Source organism: Homarus americanus, unplaced genomic scaffold (assembly GCF_018991925.1).
Source record: "Homarus americanus isolate GMGI-L3 unplaced genomic scaffold, GMGI_Hamer_2.0 scaffold32583, whole genome shotgun sequence".
NCBI lineage: Eukaryota > Metazoa > Arthropoda > Malacostraca > Decapoda > Nephropidae > Homarus > Homarus americanus.
The window spans coordinates 10,294,205-10,314,048 of NW_024713129.1; the positions used below are offsets into that span (position 1 = coordinate 10,294,205).

Consider the following 19,844-nt stretch of genomic DNA (forward strand, 5'->3'; position numbering starts at 1 on the left):
TTGGGGGGGGGGGGGGCTGTACATTCATATTTACTTTGTACGTCTGGCAGCTGAAATTGTCAGTTATCCCAGAGCACACACACTTTTGGATGTAGCACATGTCTTTGTCTTAATTTAATCTGCTTTTTGGGTATTACTTATTGTTATTAAACTGATTTAATCTGATATGTGTATCTTTTAATGAAAATTTTTTGTCATAAAAAATTTGATATCTTGAAAATCTAGATAATATTTTTCATTTTAAACTACTTTTACTTATTATAGAGTAACTAATTTTCTTCATTTTGGTCAAAATAATTTTTTTATGTTGGAATGTATTTTATCGGTAAAAGTGAAAGCACTTTTGAAGGATTGTGACTCGGGACAAGTTTTAAGTACTGTATAGTAATAACTGTTTCTAAAGGCAACGGGACACTGGGCACTTTTCCTCCCAGCATGTTTGGTAAACGCGGTCCAGCCAGCAAAACAAAGAGACATTTGCGTCACACTGGGATGTTTTGTTGGCGCATCTGCCCAATGCAATGAAAACAACAACAAAGCGTCTAGACGAGGTTTGCCATGGAATCCATTACTACAGTTGAAGCCTTGCAGGATTGTGCTATAGTTCTTCAATTGCTGAAGCAAATGAGGCATCTGCAAAAAAAGAAAAAAAAAAGACAATGGCTGCGTTGTGAAGTTTCTTTATAAGTGGCAGTGGCTGGCTGGTCAAGGAAGACCATGAATAATGACAATAAAGCTAAAGAAGTTTTAAAGTGACAAATACTGTAAATAGAAACATGTAACCATTTTGTTATAGTTTAAATTATTATTGTTTCATGATTTAGTTAAATTTTTATTTGAATATTCAACACCTAATATGAAGCTCATTTGAGCACTAACCCATCCAGCAAATCTCGCTTCCAAACCGTTGTCCAATTCTCACAATAGCCAAAATCCTGCTGCTTTCAGGACAGTCAGGCCAGCGGCCACCAAAACGGGCAACATGTTTGGAGGAAAGTGCCCAGTGTACTTCCACCTTAAGACAGTACAAAATCATATAGTGTTTGATATGAAGGATGAAAATAAGCAAATGGGTTTAAATAGATTAGAGATGGAAAAGGACCTGGGCTTGGTAATGATAAAAAAAATTTTGTTTGAGGAACAAATACAGTACAGTGGCCCCTCGGTTAACGAAATTTCGGTTAACAAATTACCTTCCATAAGAATCTTCAATTCGGTTAACGAAATTCTTACGAAAACATGTCAACATGTTTTGGCTTGCTCACCAGCTGGAAGATTAGCCCGCCAATACAGTAATCGGTTCTAGGGCTTATATTCGTTTCCATTGCAGTAAATATCAAGAAGGTTGTGTTATTCAATATTTTTCCAAGTTTTATATTAAAATTATTAGTCGTTTTAACACTTATTTAACATAATTGCAGTACAGGGAACTAGTTTTTGGTGTGCCCATCAGCCACTTCCCTCACCCACCAAGGTGTCAGTTTGTGTGTCTGTTCGGTGGAGGAAACATCTTGCTTGTGGGTCTCTTGAACACAGTATTTTTACGTTTTTACAGTACAATTATTGGTCTTTCTGAAATTTATTTAACATATTGACAATATATAGTGCAGTGCAGTGTTGATTTAAAGAAAATATTCTTGAATTACACCTAGTGAACTTAAAATTTTATTGGTGAAATGACAGAATTAAGCATGGGGTGATTTCTCTTCCATCCCCACTTCCTTCTCTTCTCCCTTCTCTTCCACCCCCACTTCTAATTCCCATCATCATTATCAACCAGTGGCCTTCTACATACACACCTCAAAGTAAGTGTACTTTACTGCATTTTTTTTTACTTTGTATGTATGTACTTTTCGGTGAGCTGGAACCAATTACCCAATATCCCATTGAAACAATGGATTCGGTTAACAACATTTTTGATTAACGAACGACCTTCTGGAACGAATTGTGTTCGTTAACCAAGGGACCACTGTACACAATGAACCAGACAAGATGAACCCACTTAGAAGACCTAATCCAAACAACATTCCCACTGTGCTGGGCTAAAAACATCTCACAGTGACTATTGAAACCTGCATAAACTTAAAACTGGATATGGTGGATGGTTAAACAGTGTTCTGTGTAATATATAAAATTTTGATACTGTACTCAAAATGAGGGTTGACAAGAATTTCTGTACAGTACAGTACAGTAATCTTGTTAGTCGGAATAATCGGTGCACAGTGGTTCTGGGTTTGAGAGATTTCTAGGCATGGATACAAATTTTCTCATCCCTGGAATTTTTCCAGGTACAGAGGGTCTTCATTATACATTGGGAATGTGTTCCAGAGATATGTGACTTACAGTGAAAAGATTTATAGTGAGGAAATTTTCCCCATAAGAATTAATTTACTCTTATTAAGGGTGCTATATATGCATTCCAACATGTACAGTAATACCCCTTGAAAGCTTAGGATGGGTTCCTAGAGAGAGAGATTTCAGCAAATCAGTTACAATGGCATCATTATAACATAATATACTGTATACTATTTGTTATGGAGATTCATTACTAACTACACTACAGTATTTATTACTTTTGAGTGATACACGATGGTTTGATTTGGCTACTTGTACAATAAGACAACTGATTTATAAATAAAGTACTGTATGGTATATGCAGATGCATAATACACAAGTACAATATTATTTATTGTGCTGAAGACAGATTTTGTGGTAAGCACGATGACATGGTGAAGAACGGTGTGGGCAATCAGCTTTTTGCGCTGTTGCTATAGAAACAAAGCAGCTGAGAATTTAAAATGATACAATAACTCAACTAGGGTTGAGTGTGGTCTTTTTTTGTGGAGGTGAATTGATTATTTTACAATTATTTTTTATTAACCCGACACCAAATGAACCTAAACAATACTGTATGGGAATTATGGTGAAATTGCAAACGGGGTCCCCAGGTTACGAACGGGTTCCGTTCCTGAGGACGTTCTTAAGTCAGAACACATGTTAGGTGCATACCGTACTTACAGAACGATGTTTAAAATCCCATTATATCATCGCCTAAGTCCTTATACAGTCAGTCCTCGACTTACAACGGGGTTAGAGACCGACGACCAGGTCATAAGTCGAAAATGCGAAAATAATACAGGTACATATAAAATCTAAAATGGGTGTCTCTTTTTCTTCTCAGCACCACGAGAACTCTCACTTTTACGCTTGCCAGCCATCTTAAAGGGAATTAAAAATGAAAATTTTGTCAGTTCACAGTACGATCACTAACGTCGGGACTCAAAAATACATAGTAATTTGAAAAATATTTTATACAACTGCGGCGGTTGTATGTCCGGGTGGTCGTAAGTCGAGTAGGGTGTAAGTCGCGGAGTACCTGTATATGTAAAATCACTTAATTTAAGACAAAAGAAGAAATAGAATGACAAAATACAGTAAATGAAAGTATAAATATAAGTCATCAGGTAAATAAGATACTGTAAATTTCAAGTTTAACCCCATTTGTATCGGCGAGCATTCGTAAGTTGGACATTCGTATGTCGGGGACCCCCTGTACTGTCAATATAAAGGGATTACGGGCTGAAGAGCACTGGAGGTGAGTTATCTTCTTAGTCCAGCCAGCACCCCTTCCCTCTTCCTCTGTCACCTGCTACCTCTTCTTCCAGCCTCTGCATCCAGGCATTTTTTTTTTATCGCGGGTGTTACACTTAGATGAAACATTAGCAGAACTCTGATCTGCAACTTTGTTTCTATAACATCAGACCTATGGACTGTTAACATGTGTAAATTAAACAGATACAGGACAGTATTCCCATAACTAACACCATGGTCGACCTTCATGAATTATACTCAACCAAGAAACTGTAGTTTCATATACATACTTGCATCACAAAATAGAATGTTTAATCTACAATAAATTATATCCTCTTTTTAGAAATTTGGGTCATGAGCACATTTGCACATGTCCCAAAATATGCATACATGATAATTTCAGATATCTGGGTATTTTCCTGTTAAATCTTTACTTACAGCAGATTATTATACAGATATTCTAGACCTTAAGTTTATAAAATGTGTTAATGTTACCATGATTTTTTTCCTATTTGTTCATTTTCTTTTCAACCAACTTTCAGATAGGATGGACTTGCTCTGTGATATGCCTAATATCAATTTTTGTGTATCTCTTTTGTATCTTTACTAACTTACTGGGAAACCTGAAAGTAGTTGGTGCAATTCTTGATTCATGCACAGTTGGTGAATTTTGTTGTAATATTTCTATGTAGGGTTTTTATAATTACTATTTAACAGCCACAGAAAGACAGAGTACATAGAGTGTTCATTTTATAGTGGGGACACAGCCTTGTACCAGGGACCATTTTCATCTTAACCTGGAACATAACTGATAGTGAGACATTTATATTTTTATAGTGATGTATAAAATGATATACAGTATAGTTAAACTTTAATATTTGAAGTTCTGGAGGCTTTTAAAAATTTAAAGAATTTTATTTGAACTTCTCAGTTTTTCAGAATCTCATACATTTAAGGCAGGTAGACAAGGATTTAAAAATATATATTAAAAGTAAAAAGTGGAATAAATGATAAGATAATGACTTAAGGTTACTTCAGATGAAGATATAGTAGTTCATTGTTATTATTACAGTAACCTCAAGTTCTTGTCTTATTTGAATAAATATTCCATTTTCAATAAAGAACTAGCAATTTTGCCTTTTGCTTTGATATACTGTACTGTAATTATATGAAATTTAGAATGACATCTTGACCATGATCTACTTCAAAAGTCATATTTATGATTTAAACAAATTGACCTTTGTGTCACTTTATATACATACTGCCAATGTCATGTTATTGGACAGATGTCTTCCCTTGAAGCTCATTTATCTACAGAAATATTACTTTGACTGTGTTTTTCATGTACATGTTTCTATGCCTGTGTATATCTGCACATAGTCAAAATGACTATTTTTTAACTTAACATAGAATAGATTTTTTACTGTTAAGTCTGATATGTGCATTAAACTGCATGAAGTGGATGTAAAATGAAGACAATTCATTGAATTCTTTTTTCACCTGCAAAAAATTATTGTGTACAATACAGCATTTCATGTTTTATTGCTGCATTCTGCTTAATGTTCCATCCTTTCTTGTGGATGATTAGTTCTTCATTTTAAAGAAGTAAAAGATATTTGACACATAGTAGATTCTTTCATATTCAAAATGCTACAAGACACACGATAGTTTTCTGCTTTGTCTTCTAAATTTAGGTTGTAAAAAGATCCAACATCTTGCTCATAGAATTTATTTTGCTTAAATTTACTTATTCTTATCTTCATACTCTTGTATTTAGTATTTTCAGTTAAACTCCTATCTGTGAAACTAGAAGGGAGCATAGGATTAATAATGTTTTAATCTACTTTATACACAGTACAGAACTCCAGTTTGCATGGAAAATCATAGTAGAGTTACTATTCAGGTGATCTGTTGTTTTATTGGATAAGATAATATTCCTGTCATTTCTTTTTAATAAAACTCACATTAATACATCTTTGTGTAAATAGAAATGTAGATTGTATATACTATATATAACAAAGAAAATAAGTTTTTATATTAAGAATTCACAAATGCTGGAGAGAGGACTTTAGTCTTTGTTTAACACTGTAGTAAACAATCGCACTAAGCTAGTGTTCTGAATCATCCTTGATACCATCTGTAGATTAAAGGTTCATAAACGTGAATTTATATTAAGGGATCCTTGGAAATTCCTGTTTCTTGATAATTTCAATCTTTTAAGTTCCAGATATTAAAGATTTTAATGCAAATATCTTGGGTCCTTGTTGTGGAAAAGGAAAATCATAACAGAAAATATATATTATAGCAGGAAGAGTGAGTGAAAGACAGTAAATGAAGAGAGAAACTTTTTCCTTGGTTCAGACCACCTTGGAGAATAGCAGGAAAAGGTATGCTACAATGAAAAAATATATATGTGTATACAGTACAAGTAAAACCCACATAATTCGTACCCCTCGAATTCAAAATTACTCATAATTCATAATAATTCATAATGTTTTGTTACGAAATATATAGTTTTACAATTTTTTTAATATTTGGTAAAATTTCAAAATATGAGACATTTCAAAATACTGTACTGTATTAGGATGCAGGTACTCCCTGACTTACGACGGGGTTAGGGACCGACATCCAGGTCGTAAGTTAGAAATGCTTAAATAACACATAGAAAATCGAAAAGGGGGGTCTCTTTTTCTTCTCAGCACCATAAAACACTCACTTTTAAGCATGCCAGCCATTTTAAAGTGAATTACAGATGAAAATTTTGTTTGTGTACTGACTTTGGGACTCAAAAATACGTAATTTGACCAAATTTTGGTACGACTGAGGCAGGTCGTAAGTGCGGGTGGACGTAAGTCGAGTAGGTTGTAAGTCGGGGAGAGTATATATATATATATATATATATATATATATATATATATATATATATATATATATATATATATATATATATATATATATATAACCACAAGGCTTGATATAGTCCGGAATTCATCGATGAGGAATACAAATATATATATAATATAAACCTTAAATACCCTAGATCTTTCATAGACAAATGCTTAAACATTACTAAGAAAACTTTGAACTGATCCCAAGCCCACCCATGACCATAAGAATATCTTAATATTACCATTTCACAAAAATTTCTTACACATTCCTGCACAGCTAAAAACCTGGAACGTCAATGTGGCATTTAAAAACTCATGCACTGTTAAACAAATGTTAATCAAGAACTCCCCAACAACACAATTGGTTGCATTTATAAAGTTCCTTGCAAGGAATGTAATATGTTTTACTTAGGCCAGACAGGTAAAGATCTTGCAACTAGACTTAAACAACACAAATACAGTGTTAGGACAGGCCAGGAATCCAATGCTCTGTTTGTTCATTTGAGGGATAACAAGCATTGCATTGACTGGGATAATGCCTCCCCAATATTACCATGTAATTCAATTGATAGTAGGAACATCATAGAATCTAGTCTTATTAAACATACCGAAGCATCAACATGAATTTGAGTAACGGCATGTACAAGCTGGACAATTTTGTAATTAAGAAGATTTGGATCAGGTGAGAAGGTCAATACTTGACCATCTGACCTGACCACCAACCGTGCTATTTAAAGATTAGTAGGGTCATACCTACACTCTGACCATTGTGGACCTGGTCTCACCTTCCTCTGTATATATACACCTTGATTTGTATTTAGTCTGTACTCACCCCTGAAGATGTGAATTACACAAAAGCCGGGAACTTCGTGTTTTCTTTTTCCTTGTGGTTATCAGCATATACCTAGATCACGCGCACCTACAGTGATTTATTTGCATATATATATATATATATATATATATATATGTATATATATATATATATATATATATATATATATATATATATATATATATATATATATATATATATATATATATATATATATATATATATATATATATATATATATATATATATATATATATATATATATATATATATAATGCGACCGACCGCCTCAGTGTAAACAAGTTCTATAGTAACTACAGTATACACGTCCCATGTGTTAGTCACTGTTAGTTCATGTTGGTCAGTTTGTCAGTCATGGGGTGTACATTTACGGTCTATTGCACAAGCCTTTTCCCACTTGTTTTTCTGTCATTGCCCAGTGTTTGAGCCATTATGTCTGATAACCCTGGATCAAGCACCTAAAACTGGTACTGTACTTAGAAACGTTTAAATTTTGAATGGGGCAGACAGAAGAGTACTGTAGTAGCGGTTTTTTTCCCCTCATAAATTCTCATGATTCTTAAGGACTAGAGGACTAGAGTCCCTGTTATTTCAAATTATGCGGGTTTTACTGTAATGTAATGTTAAAGTACATTTTTCAATTCTTATATACACTTCACAATAAGTGAAGCATTCATATTTTACTCTGTCTGAAATACTGTAGCCCTCTGCACAACATTCATAATGTTTTCTCAACACCATATTGACATTCTCTGTAGCAGCATGTTTGTCTTACACCTCTCTGAAATACTGTACTAATATTCCAACTAACTTCCTTTTTATGCTAATCCTTTCTAACATTTATGTTTTACTTTACTGTACTGTATAAAAATAGTATACTTTTATTATTCATTATAAAAATATTGCACGAGTATTATTTACAGATACTTTCATTTTCTGACACACCCCCCTTTTTTTTTTTTTTTTTTTTACGGGATTATCCCACCTGGGCACAGGTAATGAGCCACATCACTGCCAAGTATATAGTAATAATAATAATAATAATAAAACAAAAATTATAATAAAAAATTAAACAATAATAATAATAACCATAAATAAATTTAAAAAATGAAAAAATATCAATAATGGTTTTTTTATTTTTTATTTATTTATTTTTTTTTTTTACGGGGTTTATCCCACCCAGGCACAGGTCACTGACCCACATCGGGGCCTGGGGGGCAAAAATGTAATACTACTACTACAGGTACTAATAATAATAATAATAATAATAATAATAATAATAATAATAATAATAATAATAAAGAACCATAAAGAAATACAAAATGAAAAAAAATCAAAAGTGAGGAACAATATACTGTATGTATGTTGTGTTGTCAATAGTAAGAGAAACAATTGAGACCCTGCAATTGTGTGTAAATGAGGCAGAAAGTCAGATCAGCAACCTGGGACTTGGTCACAATTTTTGTGATGCCATATGGCAGCAGGGTCTACCATAGACAACACAGTATGCTTCCAATATCTTCCCAGTTCAGTAGTACCTCCCTGTTTGATAGCTGCCTACTACCATATAATTTGTGTATATATCAATCCTCCTCAATTTTTTTAGTTTCTGTGCAAAATATGGTCTTATATCAGTGAAATTATATGTTAGCAGAATTAACTTATTGTAAAGATTTAGTTTGCATCAAGCACCTTGAAAATTCATATGAATCTGCCCACAGGATGATTTTTTAAACATTCTAATTCATCTTGAAATAACACAAGTCACAAGTAGTAGATGGTGAATGGTTGAGTGTTGTACGTGGTTTCTGGCTGTGGTTCCTCGTAAACATGTAGTGTCCACCCACATTATGAGTTTAAAGAAATATACTACAAGTGCTCCTCTGCTTACGAACGAGTTATGTTCCTGAGGCTTGTTTGTAAGTCCAACTTTAGTCTTGTAGATACCAAACATATTGTAAAAAATGAAAAGATTATGGATATTTAGTACAGCTATACCCTTTAATACAGCCTTAAAACCTGGCTCACTCTTCTCCTCTTAGGTAATGTATGTTCTATCTGGAATTTTCTTCAAAATAATCCAGTCTCATCCACATTAAACACCTGTTCTGGGGCCGCATACTCAAAACATCTCATAAGTTACGTATATTAGCGAGATTCAGTGCTATATACTGCAGATTCTTTACACTCCCATAAATTTCTCATACTCAAAATTTAATTACAATCCCATAGGTAGTACGTAACTAGTGTTTACTTTGTAAATTCAGTTCTCTTGTCGGAAGGTAGATGGCAGTGCAAGAGCTAGTTGGCCAATCGGCGCTCAGTTAACAAAATCATCAACCAATCGCAAGAGAAGGAGAAATCAGCTGAGAGCGACGCACTTGATATTAGTTATAAACAAAAGATGGAAGGACCACCTGCAAAGAAGAGACGACCATGGTGTGTGAAGTCGCCAAAAGAAAGAAAATAATTTTAGGGAAGTTGGACTCGAGATGTGCAATCAAATTGAAGAATCATGCCTGGGAAGAAGTTGTAAAGGCAGTAAATGTTGTGGCTCTAATCCCCCGCAATGTTGTTGAGGACAGGCGGAAGTTTTCCGATTTACGTGTAAGCGTGAAGAAGAAAGCAGCACATGATAAGAAATATACTGGTGGAACAGGTAAGTCCTAATATTGTTAGCCTAGGTATTGATTTCCACTCTGAAACCAACTTGACTCTGATTTTTCTAACGCTTGCCACGATTTGAGGTGGTTGTAAACTAAAAAGGAAGTAGTGTATGGTGGCTCTTCAGTGTGAATTAATACACAAATTTTCATTATATGAGCACATTCATTAAAAGAAACATTGTTCTTCGAAGTTTGTCGTGTGAGTAATTAGTAAAACCTTTACAGCTGATTAATGAACCCAAAGGCTAGTCGTTATTACTGTTAATAATTGCCCCACAACTTCTGGATTTTCTTAATATACCTATCGTATAGTTGAGACAATTTTAAGACGATATTCATTGTGTCCTATTCAAATATTCTTCACATTTTAACTAATTTAACTATGCCCCCACGTTTAAACATTTATTTGGCCAAGACTGAAAAAGCAGTCATATATGCCCCTAGCTTAATCAAGTTAATTGCAATCCATATTTGACACCTAATATCATTTAATTTTGGCTAGCCTATGGACATTTAGAGCCTTTCATGTTATCATAAGCCATATACATATGAAAGTAGGCTAAGGCTATTGGTTGAATATTAGAAAAACAAGGCAAAGTCTAGGCATGAATGTTCACTTGCCCACATACAGTCATGCGTCGCTTAACGTCCTAGATAAGTTCTTGGAAACGTGACATTAACCGAATTGGACATTGTCCAAACATCACATTGTGAACTTTGTATTTATACTTACGTGTATGTGGAATATTGCAGTGTACTTGTACTGTACAATATTGACTAAATTCACAAGATAACGTACACAACTAATGAAACACAGAGGTTAAGAAGGCTAATAAAATAACATAATGTCTACATTAGCTAATATATTGTACAGTAATACCCAGCTTTACGCGGTCAGTTGAACCCGCAGAGGGCCGCGTAAAGCAGGAAACACATAAATGAACAACAACATATGGGATTAATTGAAATAGGGACTGGGCCGACCCCCAAACTCCACTTTTTCCCGACACAATACGTACGTTTTAGTAAAAATAACATCTTAACTTTATGATGGTATGAACACACATAATATAGAAGAGAAATATCAATAAGAGAATACTATACTGTACCAGGTAAAAGAAAAATCAAGGTTAATACTTACGTCAGGTTAGGTTAGGTTAGAAAAAATCAAGGTTTAGCACGTACGTAAGGTTAGGTTATGTTTTAAAAGCTCTAAGGTTTAACACTTACCTAAGGTTAGGTTATGTTAGGAAAAATCAAGGTTGGGTTTAACACTTGCGTTAGTAGAAGAGATGGGTCGGCGTACTGGAATGGAGGCTGGTTCCGGGGCAGAGGGCAGGCTACTGGCCCTCAGGTGAGTCACCATCACTGTCATCCACACTTGTCAGGGCCTCCCTGACAAATCCCTCAAAGTCACCATCACTGTCTCTGTCTCTGTCACTATCACTGGCTTGGGCTGGCTGTGGTGGGTTGCGGGCGAAGAACTCGGTAATGCTTTGTTGACGGCTTGTGTTGATGTTGTCGTGATACACCGGTTATTGTCAGGGTCGTCAGAAAGGAGGAGCTTCAGTTTCTCTGCACACTCGATGGCATCCCTAACATTACCATGCGTTAACTTGTGTTCTTCTCGGGATGACGCACCACCTGCCTCTTCACTGACGTGATCGTCTTCTAACATCTCGTCGGCAGTCACCTCAGGATCCCTGATGACCTCCAGGATGTCTTCGTTGGTGGTCTCGGAGAAGCCTGCAGCTGTAACACTGCGCAGCTTCTCTGGCAAGGTCCACTGCTACTGCAACAGTCTGAACCTCACCATTCACAGGTTGACTCTGCCTCCCACCTGGGATACCTTGCAACAGACAGCTGATCCCATGCCTCCACCAAGAAGTCCACAGCTTTCTTGACGTTAAATTTCCTCCAAAAGTGTTTGACAAGAACTTCTTGCTCTGCCAATTGTTGTTCCTTGTCCTCGTCGCTCTTGCTATCGGTGTCACCCAGGTTACGTAACTCACTCTTGGTGTTGGTACAGTCGTTCAGGAGCTTAAACTTCTTTGCAGAGAATGCAGCTTTCACATTGCAGATTAATTCTTGGTCCATGGGCTGGATTAATGACGTAGTGTTGGGAGGAAGGAAGACCACTTTTACGTTGGGGTGACGATCCAACAGTAGGGGCGAGTGTCCTGGTGCATTGTCAAGCAGCAACAAAATCTTGAATGGAACATTCTGTTGCTCACAGAATTTCTTCACGTCGGGAACGAAACAGTCATCAAACCAGGAGTGGGACAGAGTAGAGAACATCCACGCCTTACGTGCGGTCAGCCAGTGGACATTTAGCTGGGTCATGTTCTTGTAGGCGTGTGGCTTGCGGGTTGTGTGGATCACCGATAACTTGAGTTTACAGGAACCGGAGGCATTGGTGGTAAAGAGGACGGTGATGCGCTCCTTCTGCAACTTCCGATCCCGACACTTGCTGGCAGACTGGACAACGAAGGTCTTGGAAGGTAGCTTTTTCCAAAAGAGACCGGATTTGTCCATGTTGAACACCTGGTCGTCGGTGTACTGTCCTTCCTCCATAATCTCACGTAAGAACGGAGGAAAATCCCTAGCCGCAACACGGTCAGCACTCGCCTCTTTACCACCAATGTTAATGTTGGTGATCTTCTTTCTCTTAAACCTGTGCAGACACCCAGAGGAAGCATTGAAGGGTTTGGGCTCTGCAATTCCCATCTTACGTGACACTGCTGCATACAGTTCACGTGCGTACTCCTGAACTGACTGCGTGTCGACCGCCATGTTCCGTCTTGCCTGACGAATCAAGTAGCTCACAAGTAAATTCTCCGTCTTGAGAAGCACCTTGTTCTGGCAATACTTGATCATTGAAGCACCTGCAGACTTTGTGATGTTCATGTGTTCTTTTATCTTGGCTGCATCCTTCTTGATCGTCCGGATCGTAGATTCGTTCACGCCATGCTGGCGCGTGAGATCAACCTGTCTTGTTCCTTTCTCCAACTCTTGGATAATCTTGTACTTCACATCGTAGCTTAGGGCACGTCGTATCTTCGTTGGCTTAGGGCGGCTGGGTCCAGGTAATGCAAGGTTTTTCTGTGGTGGTGGTCCGGTGGCAGCCATTCTTATGGAACAATAGATACCGGTATACACGGCGTGGCTGGGAGGGTTGTAACTGACTCGGCTAGGTCAAGCGGCTTCATCCCTCCCGCGGCAGGGCACGTCATATTACATTAAACCAATCACAGCTAGCGGGGAGGGAGGTAAGAATGCGTGGCCCAATCACAGTCCAATACGTCATATGACGTCACCGATAACGCAACAAAGACATACATTGTGCAACCCACTCGCGCCGCTTACCCAACATGGCGGGAGGTTTGAATCCAAAAATGGCGCGGCGCGAGAAGACCACCAGCCGCTCTCCGCGTATATGAGTAGATGCACTGCGTAAAGTGGGAATTCCGGTTCTGGCGGGGTACCGCGTAAACGAGAACCGCGTAAAGCGGGGTATTACTGTTGTAAAAAAATACAGGTATAATATACATACAGTAAAACAGGTACATTACTGTATAGTAAAGTAAAATTAAACAGTACACTGTTCACTGATTGAGAGGTAGATGCAGTATCGTATCCTTAAGCCTGCGTTTGGGACCCATGATTAACTTTAGGGTGGATTGATTTTAATATAATCAAATGAAAAGACAATGGAATAATACTCACGATACGCTGGGGTAATCAAGACTGGATGCTGATGATGCTGCGGCGTTGCCGACGAGGCAAAACAAAGCATACAGTACACTGTTATACAGTTTGTAAACTTTTTATTTCGTAAGTAAGGAAATCAAATGAAAAGTACTGTACTGTACTGTACACTATAATAGCCAAAAAACATAAACCAGTAACATAGGCATTTCTTATATCTTAAAACATATTATGGATATATAGTTACTGTACTGTATCATCATATGCCTGGCAGCACAATCTATTTTGTTTAGGAACACGTGATGCATGCGTGAGCGCACCCACTCTAAGGCCACTTACGTCCGCTACGTCTCGTTGTCTGAACGGGTTTTTTTATTCCCATTATTCTCTTATTATTTTTATGGGCCACGGATGTATATGCAATCGGACGTTGTTTGGACGGACGTAAAGCAACGCATGACTGTATTTGGCTTTCATTACTGAGGGATATTTATGGCTATACAACATTAATAAGGTTTATCTGCAAGTTTACTCAGTCATAATAAATATTTGTACCGTAAGTGTGGACAATACAAACCTTCTGTTTTGGTAAAAAATATTTGAAAAGTTTTAAGAAGGCAAAAGATGCGTCTCTTCCAAACCGCGACAAATAGAAACAATCAAGCCTCCTATTATCGTAAAAAAATGTACGAAAAAGACAAAGTGAAATATTATATTTTAGTATGTTGATGTACAAAACATTTTCTTCATTATTCTATGATACAACAAGTATAACAAGCATTATTACAACATATTATTATTATTTTTTTATGCAATTGGGAAATAGCGACTACTATATCCAGGTTGTGAGTGTTACAGCACCTAAGGAGGTGGTGTAAGTTATGCACTAGATTACGAGCTCACTTACAGAGTTCGATGCCAAATATTTGTTTTGAGTACAGTATACTGATCGGAGGCTGTGTTTTGAGTATACCGATCGGAGGCTGTAATTCCAGTTACGGGGTAAACAAAGAGATACAGTCCCATAAATGTTTTTGAGTATGCGGTCCCTGGCAGGTTATCCTCAGTGATGATATTTGTATCTCTGAAAGTTTGTAAGTTGAACGTAATGTATGAAATAATAAGAGCAGACCAGAGTAATACTTTGGGCCTTTGTTGTGGGAGGGAAACATCAGAGCCAAACACATCTAGTAAGGCAGCTAGAAGGAATGAGTGATAGCAAATGAGGGAATCTGTATTGCTATTGACTCCAGCCACCCTGCATTGTTATAGGAAAAGGATTGCCAGAGTGGAAAAAGCATAAAACAACAAGCTAACCTTCTTACTCTTCATTGTCATAAATCCTACTCACCTTGAAAATAAATTCCTAATACCATCTCTTTGGACTAAAATATTTCATTTTGAAAAATATTGTACTTATCTCTCAGAAAAAAATATCTTTATGGGTTCTACTATGGATAGATAATTTTCTTTTGCCCTCACTAGTATTGAATTTGTTTAGCTTTCATCTACTATCGAATTTTCTTTGTAAGCTTTGCCTGGTTTAAAAAAGATGCCCATGGCTTTGAGCATGGTGGAGAAAATATCATGCATTTTATTAGGACTAGAAAAGATCTTCCTCATCATGTGGCTATCATCATTTGTAAGTAGAGGATCAACTGTACAGTATTTCATTATTTATTTAATTTAATTTTATACTCTAGGATGTTTACTATCTCATTAGTGTAAACTGCTGGTAATGATTTTAAGATATACAGTACAGTAGAATGAGAAATTTTACCACATGGGAATATAATGTTACTGTTCCAGTAGTTTTAAGATAGTGTATAGGGTGGGATATTTTCTAGATGCAATGCCTATTAAGTTTTGTATATACAGTACTGTATATACAGGTACAGTAAGTCCTCGCTTAACGTCGGGGTTACGTTCCTAAAATGCGACATTATACGAAACAACGTTAAGCAGATCCATTTTCTCCTAAGAAATAAATAAAATACTGGAGTTACGTCCCTGAGCCTCCCTTTGCCCCATGAAATGCATTACATATACAGAAAATCATTGCCATTTTTATCGAAAATAGTGCATGCATGTACAGCTAGTACTAAGTTTGTACAGTATTGGCAATCACCGATGGGCAGAGGTTGTGAAGAAGCTGCTTCTGCCGTCCCACAACTAAAAAATTAATCCAGTGTTGACTGCTTGGTGCTACTCTTCTCCTTATAGATCTCAGTGTAACAACCAAGACTGTCATCAATGCTGCGTTGAACCTTTGAGCTACGTTCTCTGTTTGGGTAATCATCTAGCCCCCTGTATAAGGATTTGCATTCCTTGCTGGATCATGTTAAACACTTCTGCCATCCTCTTGGAAATTAGCTTTCGTTGAGGTTCTTATTCGTCGTCATCGTCTTCAACTGGACTGTGTTCTGTTAACAATTGCAGATCTTCGTTGGTGAGCTCTTCTGTATGCCAGGACGTCCTCAATATCCTCTGATTCCATCTCATCAAAGCCTGCCTGTCTAGCCAAGCTGGGGATATCCCTATTCACAGCTGGGACTAAGTCCGTGAATCCCGTAAAACTGTTGACGCACTAGGGCTATAACTTACGCCACACACCTTTCAGGCAACTTTCTGAAACCTCTTCCCATGCCTTGCAACTGGGCCATGCTACGGCGTAAATAATGCGCATTGAATGCGGCGATGACGCCTTGGTCCATAGGCTGCATCAGTGCTGTTGTGTTGGGAGGCAGGAATAAAACTTTTACACTTGTCATGCAAGTTGTCGAGATTTGGAAGATGAGCTGGAGCATTGTCAACGATCTGAAGAATTTTGAAGTCAAGGTTCTCCTTGGCAAAGTATTCCTTCATTGCAGGGACGTTGTACACGTTCAACCACTGACTAAATATGGCGCTGGTTATCCATACCTTCTTATTTGCCTTGTAGATCACAGGAGGGTGATCCTTAGAGTAACCTTTCAGTGCCCATGGGTTGGCAGCGCGAGAAATCAGCATAGGCTTCAGTTTGAAGTCGCCGGCAGCGTTTGCGCCAAGCAGCAGCATCAAGCGGTCTTTTGCCGCTTTAAAACCTGCCGCTCTTTTCTCCTCCTTGGAGATATAGGTCCTCTCAGGCATCCTCTTCCAAAAGAGACCAGTCTCATCCACATTGAAGACTTGCTTCGATGAGTAGCCTCCTTCCTGGATAATCTGCTTGAATTCAGGCAGGAATGTCTCAGCAGCAACCGTATCTGAACTAGCAGCTTCACCAGTCATCTTGATGTTGTGGAAATTACACCTGTTCTTAAATCGTTGAAAGCAGCCTCAGCTGCAAACTTTTGTTTATTGTTTATTAACTCTTTTTTCACCATCATGGCTTCCAAATGCAAACCTGATGCAAGTGATTGTAGTGCATCCAAGAAAAGGAAAACAATAACAATGGAAGTGAAACTTGATGTAATTAAACGTTCTGAAAAAGGCCAAACATCCTCAGTGATCGGTAAAGCATTGGGCTTCAGTTGCTCAATGGTCGGAACCATTTTTGAATGACAAAGAGAATATTCTTGAACATGTTATAGAACCTACACCAATGCAATAAACTGTGATAACTAAACAAAGAATTGGATTATTAATTGAAATAGAAAGATTGTTAGTGATATGGGTGGAAGATCAAAATCAACGGCATCTGCCTCTTAAGTCTTGCATTGATTCAGGGAAAAGCGAGAAGCTGGCACGCCAACTTGAAGCATATTACCTGAGAAGGACATTTGCTCAAACTATCAGGGCAACAGATTGAAAAGATGGTAGGACCTTAAAGGAATTTTGGATGTCCTACAACATTTTGGATGCTGTGAAAAATGGTGCAGATTCATGGTGTTTGGAAAAAAATCTGCCTATAGTTTGTCCATGATTTAATGGGTTTTGAAAATTACGTTGGGCAAGTGACACAGACAGTGGTATACCTTGGAAACCAACTCCAGCTTGATATTCATGAGGATGATGTATTCAAAGAGGTATTACTGAATGTGTACGATGCTACAAAGAGATTTATGAAGAAAAGAAGATAGTTTCAGTTCAACCATCCATTGAAAAGTTTTCAAGAAAGTTGAAAGGCAACCAGAACCAGTCCCATCAACCTCTGCAGCATCTACAGAACCAGTCCCATCAACCTCTGCAGCATCTACAGAACCAGTCCCATTAACCTCTGTAGCATCTACAGAACCAGTCCCATCAACCTCTGCAGCATCTACAGAGCAACTCCTAGCAACTCCAGAAACAGTTAATTTTACCTCACCAGATTCTCCAATCCTATTAACATCTACACCATCTTCAGCTTCATCCCAATAAATCCTGGCACTCCTACAAATGCCCATCTTTACATGCAAGCCAGCCCCATGCTTCGATGTAAGTGTTAAACTTTAAATTTTACCTTTCTTTACCGTATTTTGTCATTCAATTTCTTCCTTTCTCTTAAATTAAGTGATTTGAGATGTGTAAAAGGACTTGGGCTATGATATAGTGCACATAGGGAATGTGTTCCGATTTACAGACGTCCTCAGGAACGGAACCCGTTCATAATCTGGGGACCCCCGACTGTACTGAAAGCAATATCTCTACTTGTTCTGTTACTGAAAGTACAGTACAGTTACAGCCTATAGGTCACATGACAAGTGACCAACAAAATTCTCCCACTGGAATATACCCTGGCTGGACCCGCCTTGTCTTGGAAGCTATTAGCATACAGTATACAGTACTGCACGTAATATCTCTGTTAGCCGGAACTCTCCAATAGCTGGAATTTAAATTTGCTCGGAATTTTTCCAGAAAAATTCTCAATTCTGGGTTTGGGAACAAATTCCGAGGTTGAAAATCAGGTGCATTTTCTAAAAAAAAAATATTAGTAAAGAAATGGAGTTTGTAACTTAATTAGAAATGCTTTTACTGACTCCGGTAGTTTAGACTCTCAAAAAACTTTCCCCAGCACCCAGATACAATCCACCTATGTGTGTAGATGTGTTCTAAAACAGTGGACAGGTTCTCAAAACTGTGATCAGTTCACACATACTATAGAGGCACCCAATGCAATGGCATCTGACACAAAAGGTCAATAAACCTAGATTTGACCTGTGATGTAGCTGGGTTATTTGGTAATGTTGGCAATGAGTGACTAAAGTTTACCGTCTTCTAACACCAGGAATCAATTTCTTAGTGCATTGATTGAAAACTTGGACACTGAATATTTTTTTAGCAGAAGTTGCAGTTAGGGTTAAGTTATGAGTTTGGAAACCAACATCCTTAAAACCAGCAACACCAGATATGTCTTCAGGTACAGTATCTGGATAATAATACCCCAAAAATTCATAATTTTTTTTATTTAAACATGGAGAGGAGTATAAATCTAAAGAATATACAATAGAATTGCACTTAAACATTGGGATTTTTTTAATATATATAAGCTTACAGGATACTATGTGAGCATCTCTTCATCCAAACATCTTTTCCTTCCCTGAGAACTCGAAGTGATCCAGGACTGTCGAAGAGATGCCTGTAACTCCTGAGTTTCACTTATATACCCAGACAATTCATGTTCACGCATGGCAGGAAGAACACCGGGAATGTAACCAGCAAACACCTGCCACAAAGAAAAACAGTCTCTAAAATATACTAATGATACACAGTACAGTACTGTACAGTATTTGGGCAATGAAGGGCTGACAGATTTAGTAGTAAAGTTTTAATGCACAACAAATATATTAATGCAATCTTTGTAATTTTCTTTTTAGTATAAATTCTATTTTCCTTCAGTTATTTATCAGGAGTACTGTACAATAAAAGAATTATGTGTTGCAGAAACCTTATTCTTTTCATTTACAGGCTGACCCTGATTTACACTGACCCTTTTTAAGAGTTTTCAAAGTTTCAAATTACTTTTTTTTGTCCTGTGCTTTCCTATATTAACAAAATTCCAAGTTCCAAAGTTAAAAAAATTATATTTAAAATTTTCCTTAGCAATAGCAGACAATGAGATGCTGACACAAACATAAGAGAGCATCACATACTGAGCCTGGACAGTCTACAATATGCTCCTTATACGTGTAGCTACATTTCTGAAGAGCTTGTGCCATATACTTAGAAAAATTATACATA

The 19,844-nt window shown here is 37.2% G+C and overlaps 1 protein-coding gene across 3 annotated transcripts in view; it reads right to left on the minus strand.

Annotated features, from left to right (window-relative positions):
* Positions 1-19,844, minus strand: part of LOC121866799 (CDK2-associated and cullin domain-containing protein 1-like) — a 44,918-nt gene continuing 25,074 nt past the window's right edge. The window contains exon 6 of one of the 3 annotated variants that reach the window (XM_042366538.1): positions 1-633. In XM_042366538.1, the coding sequence (XP_042222472.1) occupies positions 289-633 (345 nt within the window). In that variant the 3' untranslated portion in view covers positions 1-288. Of the gene's footprint in view, positions 634-19,053; positions 19,330-19,844 lie in introns of those variants that run through there. The other 2 variants (XM_042366544.1, XR_006089029.1) reach the window with 2 other exon arrangements.